The sequence below is a fragment of the Metarhizium brunneum genome, chromosome 1, assembly GCF_013426205.1.
Source record: "Metarhizium brunneum chromosome 1, complete sequence".
NCBI classification, from domain to species: domain Eukaryota; kingdom Fungi; phylum Ascomycota; class Sordariomycetes; order Hypocreales; family Clavicipitaceae; genus Metarhizium; species Metarhizium brunneum.
Window position 1 is genome coordinate 4,150,291 of NC_089422.1, and position 15,720 is coordinate 4,166,010.

Here is a 15,720-nt window from a genome sequence, read left to right on the forward strand (position 1 = left end):
TGTCAGCCGATGTGTGCAGTCGTGGTGGTCTCAACGCCGCTCGACGGAATGTGCTCTGTCTGATGTGTTCCAAGTTGAAAATAGCATGTATGCACGCAGCATGCAAAGGAAGGAATCGACGGGCGTATATCAGTCCCAGCACGTTGGGCACCGCCGTACTCGGTACCCCAGCCATCAACAATCTGTCGTCATCCCAGCAGAGCAGGTAGCAAGCATCCCCAGTTTTCCATCCCGGGTCAGAATCTGGCACAGCTGTGCCAAGTCGATTGAGAGGCACATGATTGGCTACGGATGAATCAGCTGTTGCATTCAACGGGAGGAGAAGGGAGGACTCCGTAACTCACTGCGAATATTGGAGGCTGGGCCGCATTGAATGCGCACTCCGTTAATCTTCAATCTGTTTTGCCTTGGCCGTCGGTGGGTTTGTAGACATTGGAGGAGGTCGGGCAAACATTGAAGTGGCTGGGGTGGGGGCATCAGGCACGATGCCAGCTCGGGTACATCCGCGGCACATGGCCCGTTTCGGAAGGTGGGCTACCCTATAGCACATTGCAGTACTCGGTCGGTTATCCTGGCTTCATTCTTCTTCCTTCTCTCATCCTATACTCTGTACTATGTCAGTGACTAAGCGCCACTTGGCACCAGCAGCCTGTATTCGGTATTCGCACCAGTGGTGGCGTCAATGCCATGATGTTGGGCCCAGTGGGTTTGCAGTCGCTTAGTGCCAACTAGTTCCAACGCCATGATATTATGCTGTGCTCATGTAGAGAATGCCTACACTGCACGCCGCCAGGCCTTTGAAATGTCAAAGCGTTGTCGAAACCTGCAAACTGTATCCCGGAAAAAACGCAACGCCACACAAACTCAACAAGGTGGGCTTGTCTGTGACTTAGCCATCCATGACTTGTCCGCAGACCAGCTGGAGATGGCCGATGTCCAATACCGCAAAAAGTCTAAAAAACCCCAGACAAAATCAACTCCCAGCAAGGGACCGAGTACGCCTCAACTGCGTTGTAAACCTAGCTGAGTGCTCAAACGCGCGCCGTCCATCAGCCATGTGCGCGCATCTCGCATCTCGCATCTCTGCTTTCGCATTTCGCATCTCACATCTTGCCAACGATATGCCAGAGCGAGGAACGCACCTCGGTGACCATGACGCGTTGTCGCTCGCACCCACATCTGCTGCATGCCTCGCACTGCACGTTTGACACGAAGCCGCTCGCCATATCGAGACACATCAATTCTGCGAGACTTTGCGAGCCCACTCTCCCCGCACCCTGAGACGGTGATGCCGCCCAGATATCAGATGTGGTTGGACGAAGCCGAGAGCCGCATGCCGCCGCGCACTTCAGATCGCGGCTAGCCTTCATCCGAACACGCCAGTAGCGACAGCCAAGAAGACTGTTCTGCGTCCCAAGCTGCGCACGCTCCGCCGTCCGATGACACTAGTAGTATTCTTGTTAGTCTGCAGATAAAAGACGCATTTTGGCACAGACGAGTGCCGTTGGGCGAGCCTGGCACCTAGCACAGTCCCCGCCAACGCCGAAGAGGCATTGAGGATAAAGGGAAAAGAGAAGGGAAAAAAACGCACTCTGAGCATCAGATATCGCCTCTCGCCGCCCAAGCATGTATCATGTGGCATTGACCGTAACCCGTAACTCTGGGGAGCCCTCCGCCACCGTCTCAGTCTCACTCGCGTCACGCCCCTCGTTCTGAACAGAGGGGGGGGCCCAAACGACAAATGTTGGACGTGCCAGCGCCTATGGCAAGAATATAGAGGTCAATATCTGGCAATGACACTGTTGAGCATGTACGGAGTACTTCGTAGGCTTGTGGCCGCTTCCGTGGCTGGCCATGGCTGACAGCTAACCTGGCTGTCCTGTGTCCTGCTCAATCTTGTAGAGTGGCAGTAAACTGGGATCTTGACACCAAGTGGTTTGCAATAGTATTCGAAACAAAGATGGCGCATGTGGTATGGAGTGCCTGGCGAGGAGAATACTTCAAAATAGACGAGCCAACCAACGCCGTCGTAAAATACCAGTAACAACAAACTCCGCCTCCGCCCCTTGGCAGGGGAAAAAAAAAAGATCGCCAGGCAAAGATGCGGAAACAGACGCTAGCTTTTGCCCTGTCTCAGAGCTAGTACTCCCATTCCTTGCTGAGCATCTCTTTTCTATCTCTTCTTTTTTTTCTTTCCCCCCCTGTCAACTGGAGGACCAGGGCTGGCGCACGAGTACCGTTTTCCAACTGCGTACCCTGTACCTCAGCCCTCCACGCTAGTCTTTCTTCAGCAGTTTAGACAACGCAGAGCGACAAGTAAAGCATTATGGGCTGTGAAAAGCACTTCTAGACTGTATAGAGTCGCTCAACGAACCGGAGCAAGCGCCGGACAGGAAAAAAAAAAGAGAGAACAAAGGATAAAAAGAAATCGTAACCAAGAAGAAAAAGGAAGCACTGCATAGATAGCCGCCACCAGCCGCCACGAGAAAAGATGAGATGAGATCTGAGTGATCAGACTCGGCCATCCTTTGTACATACATGCGGTACCAGGATATGCTTACCAGTTATCCTTCCGCGAGCCACCCCCACGGAGAATTCAGAAAGAGATCAATACCGACAGAATGGCAAGTCAAAAGCTGACCTGGCACTAGTATTGGATGTACACATGTTCGTGCGAGATACTACCTGGTGAACCCTGACGCCACTGTGACCACCTTGTTTCGAAACAGCACAAGGTCCCAGCCAAGAACAATTGCCATATTGCGCAAAAGCATCCATCCATTGTTTGCTTCTTGCTGCCTCTTCGTCCATTTATACTCTGTACACACTGGCCGCGACTCATATAATACGGGGCATGCCGTGTCCTATTCGCTGGCTCATGGTCGTCTTCAGGAACACGGACCGAGTAACCATGTGTTTGCCGCGGGCTCTGGATTGAACTCGGGTGAGCTATCAAGATCATTTCTGATGAATAGCCTGTAGTAAATTTCCAACGAGTGTGATGCGAAACAACGAGACAAAAGGCATACTACCACTACAACACGTAGGACAACACGTAAGACTATACACGACAGGTTCCGTGGTTGTACGAATTGCCTTTGTCTATTTCCGATACATCAGTGTGAGTATTGGCTGCAGGTTGCAAAGATGATAACTACTTAGACCTAACTTAGGTATGCAGATGTACAATACCCGTTCACCTATACCGCGGCGTACACTCCGCTCTGGAGCTGCGCTAACTGAGAATTTAAAAAATTGCAAGTAGTATCCGGAAGTTGCCATGGGGTTTAAACATGCGTTGCATCAGGCTGCCTGTGCTAGTCGGGCACTTCATCCAGTTGTCGCAGAGTTACACCAGACAACACAGCGTTTGGTCTGGTCTGGTCTGGGATGAGCACATGCCGGGCGCCCAGGGCTCCAGACACCTGCCAAATACCGATTCCTGTCTCTGCCGAAGGCAACCTAACATGGGAAACTACTGCTCCGTACTGGTTGTACTAGCATGTAATATAATTAGCTTTATTGACCCTTCGGAGAAGATTGTGGTGGATCCGCTGGCCTTCTCGAAGGTTTGCTAGCAAGGTTTCGGAGTACGTAGTAACTTATGTAGTACTACTAGTAGTTAAAAGAGAGCACCAACTTGGACATGGGTTTCTTAGTCTCTGCCGCCGTACAAGGAACCTTGGCCTCATTTCGGGCAGAGATACAACAAATTCCGCGCAAAGGAACAGGTGGTGCAAAGAACTAGGGTTGCTGCTGTCTCCGAGTGCAGTTGGCTGAAGAGGACCAAAGAAGGATCCATTGCATCCCATATTGCGCGACGGCGCGTTACCTCGATCGAGTCCCTCTCCATTGGCGTATGCTCTGAAACTATGCCGTACGCTGTAATCCCTAGTCTGGACCAAATACATATGTTGGAGAACATGTCTTACACGTGAACCAACAATATACCATGACCAACTTGGACCACCAGTTCTCTCGGGTAATACCCACTCGTTCATCTCGCAAGAGATATGACGGCCGAGACTGTCGGCCAACCGAGTCCATCCCAATTTGCCATGGTAGTATTACAACTTTTTGGGTCTCCATATTTGGCATCTTCCAGAACCATACCAACGTATTTTTCCTGCAATAAACCCGGGGATGAACCAAACTTGAACGACTAGGGCCGGTAGTAAGTACATACAATGCTAGTGTACCATTCCTGGGTTCATTTTGGATGATGAGATTGGCCTGGCGAGACGGCTGGCACCCGGGCCGTTGGTCTGACCCATGCCTAGTCAACCACACAACTGTGGCGTTTTCAAATAACTCGGGTCGTTCTCCAGGGTCTGATTTATGACCATCATTTCGAGCACCTACTAGCTATGCCACTTTTTGATGCAAAATTGCGGGCACCTGATGATCAACTTCTATCATTGGGAGGTTGTGGCCGTGTCAAACAAGACAAACACCATAGTAGTAGTACTACATAGGTCTTCGATGCCCAAACCTCGCATGATTTGCCGTCCCCCCCTGGTTGTGGCAACTGCCCTTGGATTTCGTCATTGCGGTTATTCGGACCAGGATTGCAAACATATCCCAGGGTCCTCCAAGAACTTGACTCCAATTGATGGACTTCTTCATAATCCGGAGCTCCGGTGGTGTCCAGACCTGTTAAACAGTAGCTACTATTTCTCGGTTCTGTTTTGTTTAAACCCCAGACACCGGATGAATGTTGAAGACACACCAGATGATAATCAGGCTACAAATGCAGCAAGTCGGGTGGGCCTGTATAGAAACATACGACGGCCCAACCACACTGTCGGTGGCAAAATGCTCATAACCAAGAACTAGGCCAGGGCGGTGGACTGTCGTCAAGGGTCCTGGACATCGAAGCAGGCATGGAGCGCAAAGTTCAATGTTGGCTCGCCTCTTTGACAGGGTTTGTTCAACCCGGTTCCGCGAGTGGAACAGCCTTGGCTCGTCGATAGTACTAGTAGTGGTACTCTTCTGGTGGCCCGAGCTTTTAGGTTTGCGCAATGGTTGATGTGGTCTCTTCGTGTCTCAGACCATTGACAGTTCTATGTACATTGCGTTTTTGTAGACACAGAACCCTCAGGGTTAGTCACTAGGTAGGGAACCAACCCCCCCCCAGGTCGGACCCTTCTTTGTCTGGTTTGCGTCTGTTGGAGGCGGGGGTAATATTGTTTGAAAGATCAACGACGCCGACCTTTTCGAGCCACTCTCCATGACAAAGTTGAAGATTGGTGGTCGGCGTGGGCTTTGCGGTGGTGTTGGAATTGAGGAGCAATATGCAGCTTCTGGAAGCGGGGACCCAAACTTTCGTCCACAGAAGGGATCGAGCATCTGCTAAGGCCAATCATCAGCAATGCTTTGCCTGTACCTGCATCAGGATGCGCGCCGTCGGTACCTGCAGGAAGGCGTTGCGCAAATGCAGACGGCTCCCTGTCACATTGGCCGGTAAAAACGTTGATTGCTTGTGATGATGCAGTAAGCGGCATCATGATTCCGTCTTGACTGCCCCCAAGCATCGCAACAGGGTGGTCTGATGAAGATGCCTGGACGTCCATAGCTGATTGATGCCTTGCTCTCACACAAAGCCTCCAAACCGCGCATACACCCCGTACATATTTACTCTGCACTATGGCCCACCTTCAAACTACCTTTTTGTCTTCCAGGATTCTCGGTGTGTGGAAACGTCCGCTGCTCAACCGCCTACCCAACAGATCTCACAATCTCGGGAGGACTTGCGGGCTGCATTGCGTGTGTTGCACCAGGAGATAGGGAAAAAGAGAACAACCAGCATGGTACAACCAACGATGGATCCTAGGCCGAGCGACCGGGTGCGGGCCACAAGGTTCTGGTGCTTCACCGCAACCAACGGAAAAGACTGCATGTGTTGGATCGTAGTTGCCAACGGTCAGCTTCAATACCATACCAATAGTTTGCACGTGTGCTGAAAACATACTTTGTCCTCCGTATGTACTTACCTTGGGTAACTAGAGGTAGGTGCCTCCGAGCAGGTACTCCGTACTACTTGGACGATTCAGTGTTACTCCGTACACCCCAACATTGGGCTTGGGCTTGAACCACAGTGGCTGGATGTTCTACTCATCGACCTTGACTGGCTCTCGATGCCTGGCTGGGCCTTTGTCAGGCAGAGTTAGTTGTGCAAGCCACGGTTGTGCCACGACACAAATAAGCAAGTCGTGGCGGAACCCTCTACGGAGTACTACTACGTTGTACTACATTACGCCCACATGCACGTTTTCCCCATTCACAAAGGCCACTGCATGAGGGGCCAGCCATCTGGTAGGTACTCCGTACCTTGCAGAAAGTGACTGATGCGCGTGGACTTTCTCTCCGGTGGCTCAGGCACACGGGTTTTTGGCTCTACCGCCGTCGAGGTTTTATGCAGCGCTAAGGTTTCAGGTTGATCAGCCCCGATTTTGGCCAATAGGACCGCATCCGCAGCCTTTGCCTTGGTGCACAATTCAGTTTTGCCGTTGATAACTTTTCACAAAGCGACGGACGCAGCCAACATTTCGTCTGGTCTTCTTGCCTTGCTAATAAGTGCCAGTCGACTCCATTCCCATTGTAGCCTCTGTATCGAATCGATGCCATGTGTCTGCAGCTCCAACGGTACTGAAGATGTTCAACGACCCGTCCGTAATGGTCCTTCTTCTTCTCCTTCTTCTCCTTCCTTTTCAGCAATCTGGAGCCGGATTAAAACCCCTCAGTGCCTCTGCCGAGTGTACATATGTACATATGTACATATATACAACAGGCTCTCGTCCCAAAGTCGCCAACTCCATCGTCGGCTTTGTTTCACATTGATAGTCTCTGCCCACTCACCCCACCGCTTGACAGACGGGTGCACATCAGCGGGCCGTGGCTTCAAACTGGTGTGAAATGTCTATTTCGCACTCCGTAGTAGTCTGTACAATGCCGTTTCGGGTGACGGCAGCCTGGGTTTTCACTCTTTTGATCGCCAATGTTTGTGGGGAAATGCTTCCTCTCGCCCAGGACCACCGGACCAGTGGCTTTTATGGTGGCACGCTATGCGACATAAAGCATTGGGCAAGCCATCTGAGCGCAGCAGTTAGCATGCAAATTTTGGCTCCTTCTGAGAAACTCAGGCTGTATCGATGTATCGGTAGCAATACACGCAAGTCGGATGTACAGTGTACGGACGGAGCAAAGTATAGATGCATTGCATGATAGACTGCAATGACGTCCACCCCGTATCTAGTATCTTGACTCGGGGCATTGACTACGAATATTCGTATACACGGATCCCTCAAGATCTTGCATCCGTCGGCAAGGGTGTTTTGGGCCGTAATACTGACCGACTTCTTTGAAGGAGTAATTTCTGGGAAGGGCTGAAAATATGCTGCTTGTGATGCAATAGAGAACCTGGTTGCTGCATCGAGGCAAACATGCAGCCATAATACTATACATATGCAAGGACGAAACAGAAGGAACTTCTTCTTCTAACAAACCGCGCAGCTGAACGAACATGGGTTGTAAAGTCCGGAGAACATTGTATGTATATATCAATTTTTTTTTCTTTTAAATTCCTCCATCTGCCGACCTTGCGCTGTCCTTCGTTATTGGTTGATATATGTATGCATGTATGCGTTTATTGTTTTAAATTTGTGTATCGGCGGTGGCAGATATGCATGACAGTTGCCTTTTATTCTGGGGGCTGTTCAAAGCATTACAATTGGTAAGGGCTGCACGTGAGCTGACTCATGAGGTTGCGACAATACACGCTCTGTCCGTGTTGGCGAGGCCAAGAGTGAAACCAATGTCTGCTCATGCCACGACGCAGTCCACGCGGTTCCCGTGTCAAGCGATGGTGACGAGCCGTCATGAGCTGTGACGAGAAGAAGCAAGCCTGGCATGATCAACCTTTTGGCCGTCTTTCCAAAGTGGACAGTCTCGGTCACCGCGTTTTGGACGGCCTGCAAGGTTGACGGCCAAGCGAGAAGCAAAACCACGGTGGACGTTTTTAGCTGAGCAAGTTGACACGATCAGTCGAGCGGTTTGCGGAAGCGTGGACGATCCCAGCAGCCAAATTTAGTTGCATCCACAGGTTTGCCGTCGTAACACTAGGACGGACGGATGCAACGAGTTGACAATACTATAACTGCGGAGTAGTAGCATGTCACTGTAGGAAATGGCCTGCGACGTCCTACGCAGGTACGGTGACGAGCAGCAAGATTTGCCGGCCCGTGGCCGAAATTGATTTAGCATGAGAGCAGTTCGTTGCTTCTCGTTCGCTTCAACGCTGCCTTGCTTTGCTGAAAATTTTCCATCCCTGTCGTTCGTCGGGTTGCACATGAAATCTTCTTTTTTTGCGTGTGCATGTCTCTCGTATTGGCATGACATGACATGGCAAGGCAAGGGAAGGAAGGCACTCACTCTGGACTTGCACACCTGCACTACTTGCGCTCTGCTCTGCACCCTGCACCGCCGCCTTGGTCCACCTCGCGCAGTTGGGGCAAGTCCAAGCAGTTGGACTGGCGGCTGGAGGGCAAGATGGTTGGACAAAGTCACCACAGGCACAACTAATGAAATGCCCCAGCTCAATGCACGCCGCGGCGCTAGCCATCCTGGGCATGGGCCATTTGCACAAGTGCCCTGCACCGGACCACTGTGAAACGAGACGATGACGACGAGCTGCTGCGCGCATAAAACTTAACACGCTCCACTAAGGGCAGCCATGATCGCCCTGTTCGCTCCAATCTGTGTGCATTGCACTGCACATCAAGGCATGCATGCACAAGCCAATGCAAGGCGCAATCCACACATGACTGACAAAGGGAGACTTGATTGACAACCTCCCTGGTCCTGTCGCCAATCCGCACGTGTGAGAAAACACCATGGATGCTTGACCATATTCCTGTCAGTCACAGCAAACGACTGTCGATACGAATACCCAGAAGCAAGGCGTGATGGTCATGTAGATCGCTAGTATGGCATGACGAACCACGAAATGGCAGGCAACCGGCGTCATGCTCCTCGGCGTCATGCTCCCCCAGCGGCACTCCACCTTGTCCGTGATTTTCGTCTGTACAAAGTCAAAGCACGAAGCGCTGGCAAGTCGTCGCGAAGCCGCCGGACGGAGGCGTGATAAACCGCCAACATGACGATCCAACGTCAAGGCACAACAGAGTCTGGTGAACACGACCAAGTCGCGTCGTTTGTTTGAGCTGGACCGGTATTTGCTAGTGCCTTGCATTGGCCAAGCCCATCATCACACCGTTTGAGTCCCAACTGTGACATGCAGCTTTAATATCAAGGCCAGAGAGTGCGCTGAGAATATTGCCCTTTGTGCTCACTGCTACTCTACTACCTACTTACTCACTGTTCACTGCAACGCTCCAATCGCTGGGCTCGGATGACGTCTCCAGGCTCCCCATGTCGGGAGAGAGACTCGGAGGCTTTTGTGGTTGTTCTGGACGGTCCTATCACAGGGCGAGGTCACGTTGAGAATTGTGACGAGCCTTTGTGCAAGTGGACAGCCAAACGCAGAGAGGCCGCCTGCAGCTGGTTGTGTGGTTGTGCGTGTAGGTGAGTGGTGGACGAGGGTGGGGGGGCGAGCGAGTGCACAAGTTAGCGAGTACATGCACGAACCTGCACGAACCTGAATAAAGTGGGTGGCCGAGGTGGCTGACGGCCATTTGCATTCACAAGTTTGGAACACATGCCAATACGTAGCAGTCTGAGTGTGGGCACCACATTTTGACGGGACTGGACATTGGCGATGTGTCCTCTCGGACCTGGCAGCCGCATTACATACACATCGAAGCGTCACGTTTATTATGTACAGTGCTCAACGTATCAGCGTGCTTCAATGCTTCCCGGCAAGTCAAGACGAAATATCCCAAATAGGCCCACCGACAACAGCCTGCGAGCAGCAAAAGAAGGAAATGTGCGGGTTGATAGACTACTTAGATCAAATAGCAGCTGGACTGGATGCGCGTGCGACTTGTCAGCCAGCCCGTATTGATACTTCAATGTTGAAGTGGCTAGTACTCTCTACGTATCGTGTTGTAGATGCGAGTCAACATTTGGCGCGGAATAGGTACGATGTATGTACTCCGTACATGCTCAAGTACATGAGGTACCCTGTGAACCCCGGGGGCTGGCTGGCTGGCTGGCCTGAACCTGCCGGGATACATAAGGTACGGACGGACGGCTTGGTCCAGAATTAGAATGAAAATCCGTGTCGGTGGCTGCGCCATGCTTGTTCTGTCCGTCCTGCCCACAAATCCACAGTCCACATATCCCGCTACCCACTGCAGTAACTGGCTGTGAAGGCCGTCCAGACGTCCCATCAGGTCCCATCAGTGGCAACCTCATCACTGACTGCTTGTAGTATTTCTCGATGGTGGCCGTCATGAGCCAACATTGGACACTCAAGTGATTGGATTGCAGGCCGACCGTCATGGGCCCCGTCCATGTGTGGTGATGCCGACTTTCTTGATGCCTTCGAATGGCGTCCATGCCAACGCGCCAGGAACTCGGCCGTCGTGTCCATGGCAGCTCAGGCAAGCTTTTCTCGTTGGCCGTGGAGAGAAATTAGTAGCCCATCATGATGTGGTGATGATCCATTGATCTGGCACACTGCTGCAGGATACGAAGCACTATACTACTCGTAAACTCGGTACTCCCCGTCGTCTTGCCCACATCCATCTGTTGCTGCCCCGAGCTGAGAAGACGAGCACGGCCGGTGGCTGTCCATCGACGTCGTCGAGCAATGTGCCGCCCTCGACGACGTCGTCGTTGTCTTCGTCTCATCCGTCCTGAAGTCGTCTCGAGCCAGGCGCCAAACCCAGCTTCACATCCGCACACCCAGCGGCACTACCGTCGCGTCGTCCACTGACCCTCTCTACTACCCTCGACCCTCGACTCTTGACTCTTGACTCTCGACTCTCGACCCTCCACCACCACCAACACACCATTTTCCCACGCACCACTCACCATCACCCATCACCCATCACCCACGCCTCCCCCAAGGTACCGAGGAGTGTCAGGACAAGAAAAGGCACTCCATGCCACACACCGTACCGTACATGTACATGCTCCGACACCCACATCGTTGTTGGTCCAAGCCCAGCACCCGGTCGGTATGTCCATACAGACTTTGGCCCTCAGGCCCTCCGTTATTACCCACACACCATCTCTTGACCGCGCGCTGGTACGAGCTCGGGCTTCCATCCTTTCTCTCTCTGTCTTCAATCTGCCCACCCCAGATACACTCCCGCTGACCAGGGTGTCGTTCTTAGGAAACCTGTGCCGCCTTGCCCGCGCGACGGACCCTTGCCAAAGGCCCGCTCTGTCCACCCCGGTCAACTTGGCGAGTGAGACAAGCGTGGAGGCAACTTTGAGAGGTTTCCACTTGAACCACGCCTATCGGTGTCGGTCGACTCTTTGGATGGCTCTGGTGTTGATCTCGGGCTTGACTTCGTACTTATGCCTCACGGACCCCGTCACCACCTTGGATTTGGTTTCTCGTTGATCGACAACCTGGTTGGATCTGGTGCTTTTGATCTTTGTGTGTTCTTTTATTCAATACCCTCTCGGTTCTTCCTTCTTTTCCCTTCTTGTGGTCTCGCGCCTCTATACTTCAACTTGGAATATCTCACCCGTCTCGGACGAGATTCCAGTCCTCTCATTTACAAACCCCTCGTGCCCTCTGGATATACTCTCGCCTGCCTGTTGTTTTGCATCAGTCTGGATGTAGGGTTGCCGTGTACAACATCCTCAACCGTGCCGAGTCACTAATCAACAGTCAGCTTCTTGATCTGATCAAGTTGTCTGCCGTCCATTCATTGTCGAAGAACCCGAGGATCATCGCACTGCCGTCCTTTGACCAAGCCTTGCTAGCTCTTGCAACTGTATATTACAATACTTAATCGATTCACGATACGAAAGCCCACGATATTATAAAGACGCCATAGTACCAATTATTTAATATAAAACGACGAACCAGAAAAAAAAGAGCACATTGTGCTGCCTTTGGTAAGCATGGATTTTTCAAATGACGAGTAAATGCATGCCGACCTGTTGGTAGCTAATCCCTCTTCCAACCTTGTAGACTGTATTTCAAAATGGACTCAAACATGATGCCACAAACAGCTCAACAAAATGCCGTCTTCAGCAAGGCCAACTTTGCCCAGCAAAAGCTGGGCCAGTACCAAGTCGTGGCTCCCGCATCTCCCGTCTGCTCCAGACCCGGTTCATCTTGCTCACAGCCGCCAACTCTCTTCAGCAACGGCCCGGCAGTCTTGACTCCCACGGGATCGCCTCCACCGAACGGCTTCAGGCCCGCCGTCATGTTGGAATCGGAATTTGGGGATAGCTCATACTTTCCCTCCACACCGCCACTGTCCACTTCTGGCAGTGCAGTTGGCAGCCCCAAGAACTATGAAGTGCTGCAGACCCCATTGAACCCCATGTTCTCGGGTTTGGATGGTTTTGTTGATGTAAAATCTGGATACGAATCAACAGAGAGCTCAATCCTAGATTGGGCCAGCTGCGACTCACCCCCCATGACGCCTGGTAAGTACAAATTTCATTCACCTTTTCTCCGTCTTTATTTGGTGTGTTCGATAAATTCTTTCTATGCCTGTAATGGCGTTTGATTTTTGCTGCAAACCGCCATAGTTGTCTGTCTGATGTTGCGTGCTGGATTTGCGTTAGTCCCAGTCCCTAATTATTATTGGTAGTTTTCATTCACTCCCAGCCGTCCAGGGTTCCCTCGCTTAGCAGCACCACAAGCGACCTGTCAAACATTTCTTGCCCATCTCTGTCGCCATCACCTGCACCGTACGCCAGATCTGTTTCTTCTGAGAACGACGTCGACTTCTGCTGCGATCCTCGCAACCTGACCTTTCCTGCCACTTCCAACTCAAGTCTTGCGCCAGAATTCACCCTCGATTGTCTTGGTGAGGAAGAGGATAGTCCCTCAGAGCAGAGTGCCCTTGACACCGTCCTATCCCAGACGGCGTTTGACTTTAGTCCTGCTATTGCTAGTGGCTTGCCGGCGTTTGAGGAACTCTCCGATTTCGAATCTGAGGACGATCTGTCCAACTTGGTCAAGCCAGGTGAAGGATCCCGGCCCCGTGCGTGCACCGGGTCATCTGTTGTTTCCTTGGGACACGGTAGCTTTATTACCGACGAGGATTTTAGCTTCGACGAGAACGATACGTTCCAGTTCCCGTCACCCAGCCCTCCCTCAAGCGTCGAAGCTGTCGACGACGGCCACAAGGATAAGCGCCAGAAGAAGACCGACACGAAGGATAGCCAAAGTGTAGAGCCTGTCATGGACACTGCGGCGGCGGATAACCAGACTGCCGAGGTTGAGGAGCAGTCTGAACAGGCTTCGCCAGAGCCTTCTGAGTCGCACTCTTCCGCCGAAGCCGACACACCATCTGCTCCTATGCCAGCTCCTACCAACCGACGGGGTCGCAAGCAGTCACTGACGGAGGATCCTTCTAAGACGTTCGTTTGTGACTTGTGCAACCGAAGATTCCGTCGTCAAGAACACTTGAAGCGTCACTATCGATCCCTGCACACCCAGGAGAAGCCTTTTGAATGCAACGAGTGTGGCAAGAAGTTCTCTCGAAGCGACAACCTCGCCCAGCATGCCCGCACTCACGCCAGTGGAGGTGCAATTGTCATGAACATTATTGATAACGCTGACCCCTCTGCGTATGAGGCTGGCATGGTCGCTCCCCCTCCTGTAGACGACTATGCCAACTATGGCAAGGTTCTCTTCCAAATCGCGGCCGATGTTCCTGGGAGTGCAAGTGAGCTATCATCTGAAGAGGCTAGTGACAATGGCAAGAAGAAGCGAAAGCGTTCTGAATAAGCCCTTCGACGATGCTTTGCTGTTCTTATTAGCTTGACGGAAGCTACTTCTTCGACATACTTTTTTCTTTTACACTTCTCTCTTGCTGCCAGGACACATTTTGTTGCCGTGTGCTTGGTCAGGTAGGGTACGCCTCGGTAGACGGCTGGAGACAACATTTGCACAGCAACAAGCGTTTTTATGACCTGCATTTACACTTTCGATTCTTGTATCAATTTCTACACTTCCTGTTGACGCTGTTTCTCGGGAGGACAAAGTGATTCATTTCGACGCTGCATCATGACCGAAAAAAAGTTTTATTTACAGAATGCTTGGACCGGACAAGTTGGGATACATCTTGGATCAAAAGGAACTGGCGTGCGTGGTGGTTTTTGCAATTTGCCGAGCATGTTTGGGAAGACATGCCTTGCTCAGTTGGACAGCTTTTTTTGTCGCTTTCTTCACGCTCGTTGTAATCCTTGACAAGTCGAGAGGAGCAGAGCCTCTGTTTGCTTGGAACGACTTGGATACGACTGTGAATCGGCGGCTGGGTGTTTTTGCCCTGCCACCCTCACGAGTTATTTTACTTTTTTTTTCATGTCTTCGATTCTTCTTTACTGCTTGTTTCCAACCGAGCATTGCTCTTTTATCATTTTTTATTCGATCAGCTAGTTGGTGATATCAATGTGCTGGTCACAAGTCACGACTCTCCAGGTCACACACATCCTGTCGTACATTATTGTACAGCATTTAGAACTTTATTGCAATACTTGACAAAATTTGACTCTGCTGGCCCAATTCAAGACCGCCTTTTCATGACTGGAGGAATAAATTTGTGCGCGCGCGCTTTTGTGTGTGTGTGTGTGTGTGTGTGTGTGTATCTCCTCGATCGGATCTTTTTTACCCTTCTCGCTTGTACGGGTCGAAGACCGATTTGATTTCGCTTCTTCTTCTCCATCAGTTTACAATACGGCCTGGCCCATGTCGCAACGTCTTCTGAACGGAGCAGACAAGGGTAGAATCTTGGAACGCAAGGGCGAGAGAAGCTTCGTGTCCCAATCGTCGGCCTGCATCGCCCAAGGCCCTGATGATTAGACGAGGAGAGGAGAACGAGCCAGGAGTTCGCGCCAACCTATTCCTGGTTTCAAAGCCCACGACTCGTAACCCACCCATGGCCGTGTCGTCGTCGTCGTGTCTTGTATGCATGTAGTAAGTACTATGTACATGGTACTATTCGAAGCCTCGGCGGCGGAGAACCAACTCCATGCATGTCCTGGGCATGGGTGTTCATCCTTACCTTTGCCTTGGACCAGCTGATGCTGGGCATTAGTCGAGATGAAGATGGGGGGATTCTCAGCCTTCCGCCTCGAAAGCCATGACCTCCATGTGGTCCATGACCCGACACCACGGCTTGGGGGCACCCATTTGGCAGCTTGTCCAGACGATCCACCACCAGAGGTTGTGGATACAGATTTTGCTGATTCCAGTATGGCCTCCGACTCAGAACATCGTCGAGTATCGCCCGGGGGGGGGCATCTCCTGCGAAGGAGAGGGCCGTACCGGTGGAGAAGCCGCTTCACAATGCTGCGTGGCTCCAGAAAAAAAAGCTGGAGGCATCGGATGCTTTTTGGTTTTTGGAGATGAGGCTAGTACTACGCAACCACAACGGTACAATAGCCGCGTGCCGATCAGGCCGTGGTCAATATCCGCTGGCGCCTTTTCCAGAAGAAGAGAAAAAGATGTCGGGCCTGGCTTGTTTTGCCAGGATACGGAGTGCGTGCTTGGGGGAACTTGGCGACAAACCAAACCCATGCTCGCTTGAGGCGTGAGGGTTATTGCAAATTTCCCATTTG

The 15,720-nt window shown here is 51.7% G+C and overlaps 2 protein-coding genes across 2 annotated transcripts; one reads left to right on the forward strand and one right to left on the reverse strand.

Annotated features, from left to right (window-relative positions):
- Positions 1 to 5,110: 5,110 nt before the first annotated feature.
- G6M90_00g012550 (uncharacterized protein) lies at positions 5,111 to 5,573 on the reverse strand (the record flags this gene model as incomplete). Its single annotated transcript, XM_066129731.1, has 2 exons — positions 5,111 to 5,352; positions 5,414 to 5,573. 2 exons carry the CDS (start codon positions 5,571 to 5,573, stop codon positions 5,111 to 5,113), a joined length of 402 nt encoding a protein of 133 aa, XP_065985657.1.
- Positions 5,574 to 12,125: 6,552 nt separating this feature from the next.
- Positions 12,126 to 13,888, forward strand: sebA (C2H2 finger domain transcription factor; the record flags this gene model as incomplete). The annotated part of the gene is made up of 2 exons (XM_014693781.1): positions 12,126 to 12,576; positions 12,744 to 13,888. The coding sequence occupies 2 exons, from the start codon at positions 12,126 to 12,128 to the stop codon at positions 13,886 to 13,888; spliced, it is 1,596 nt and encodes a 531-aa protein (XP_014549267.1).
- Positions 13,889 to 15,720: the final 1,832 nt, after the last annotated feature.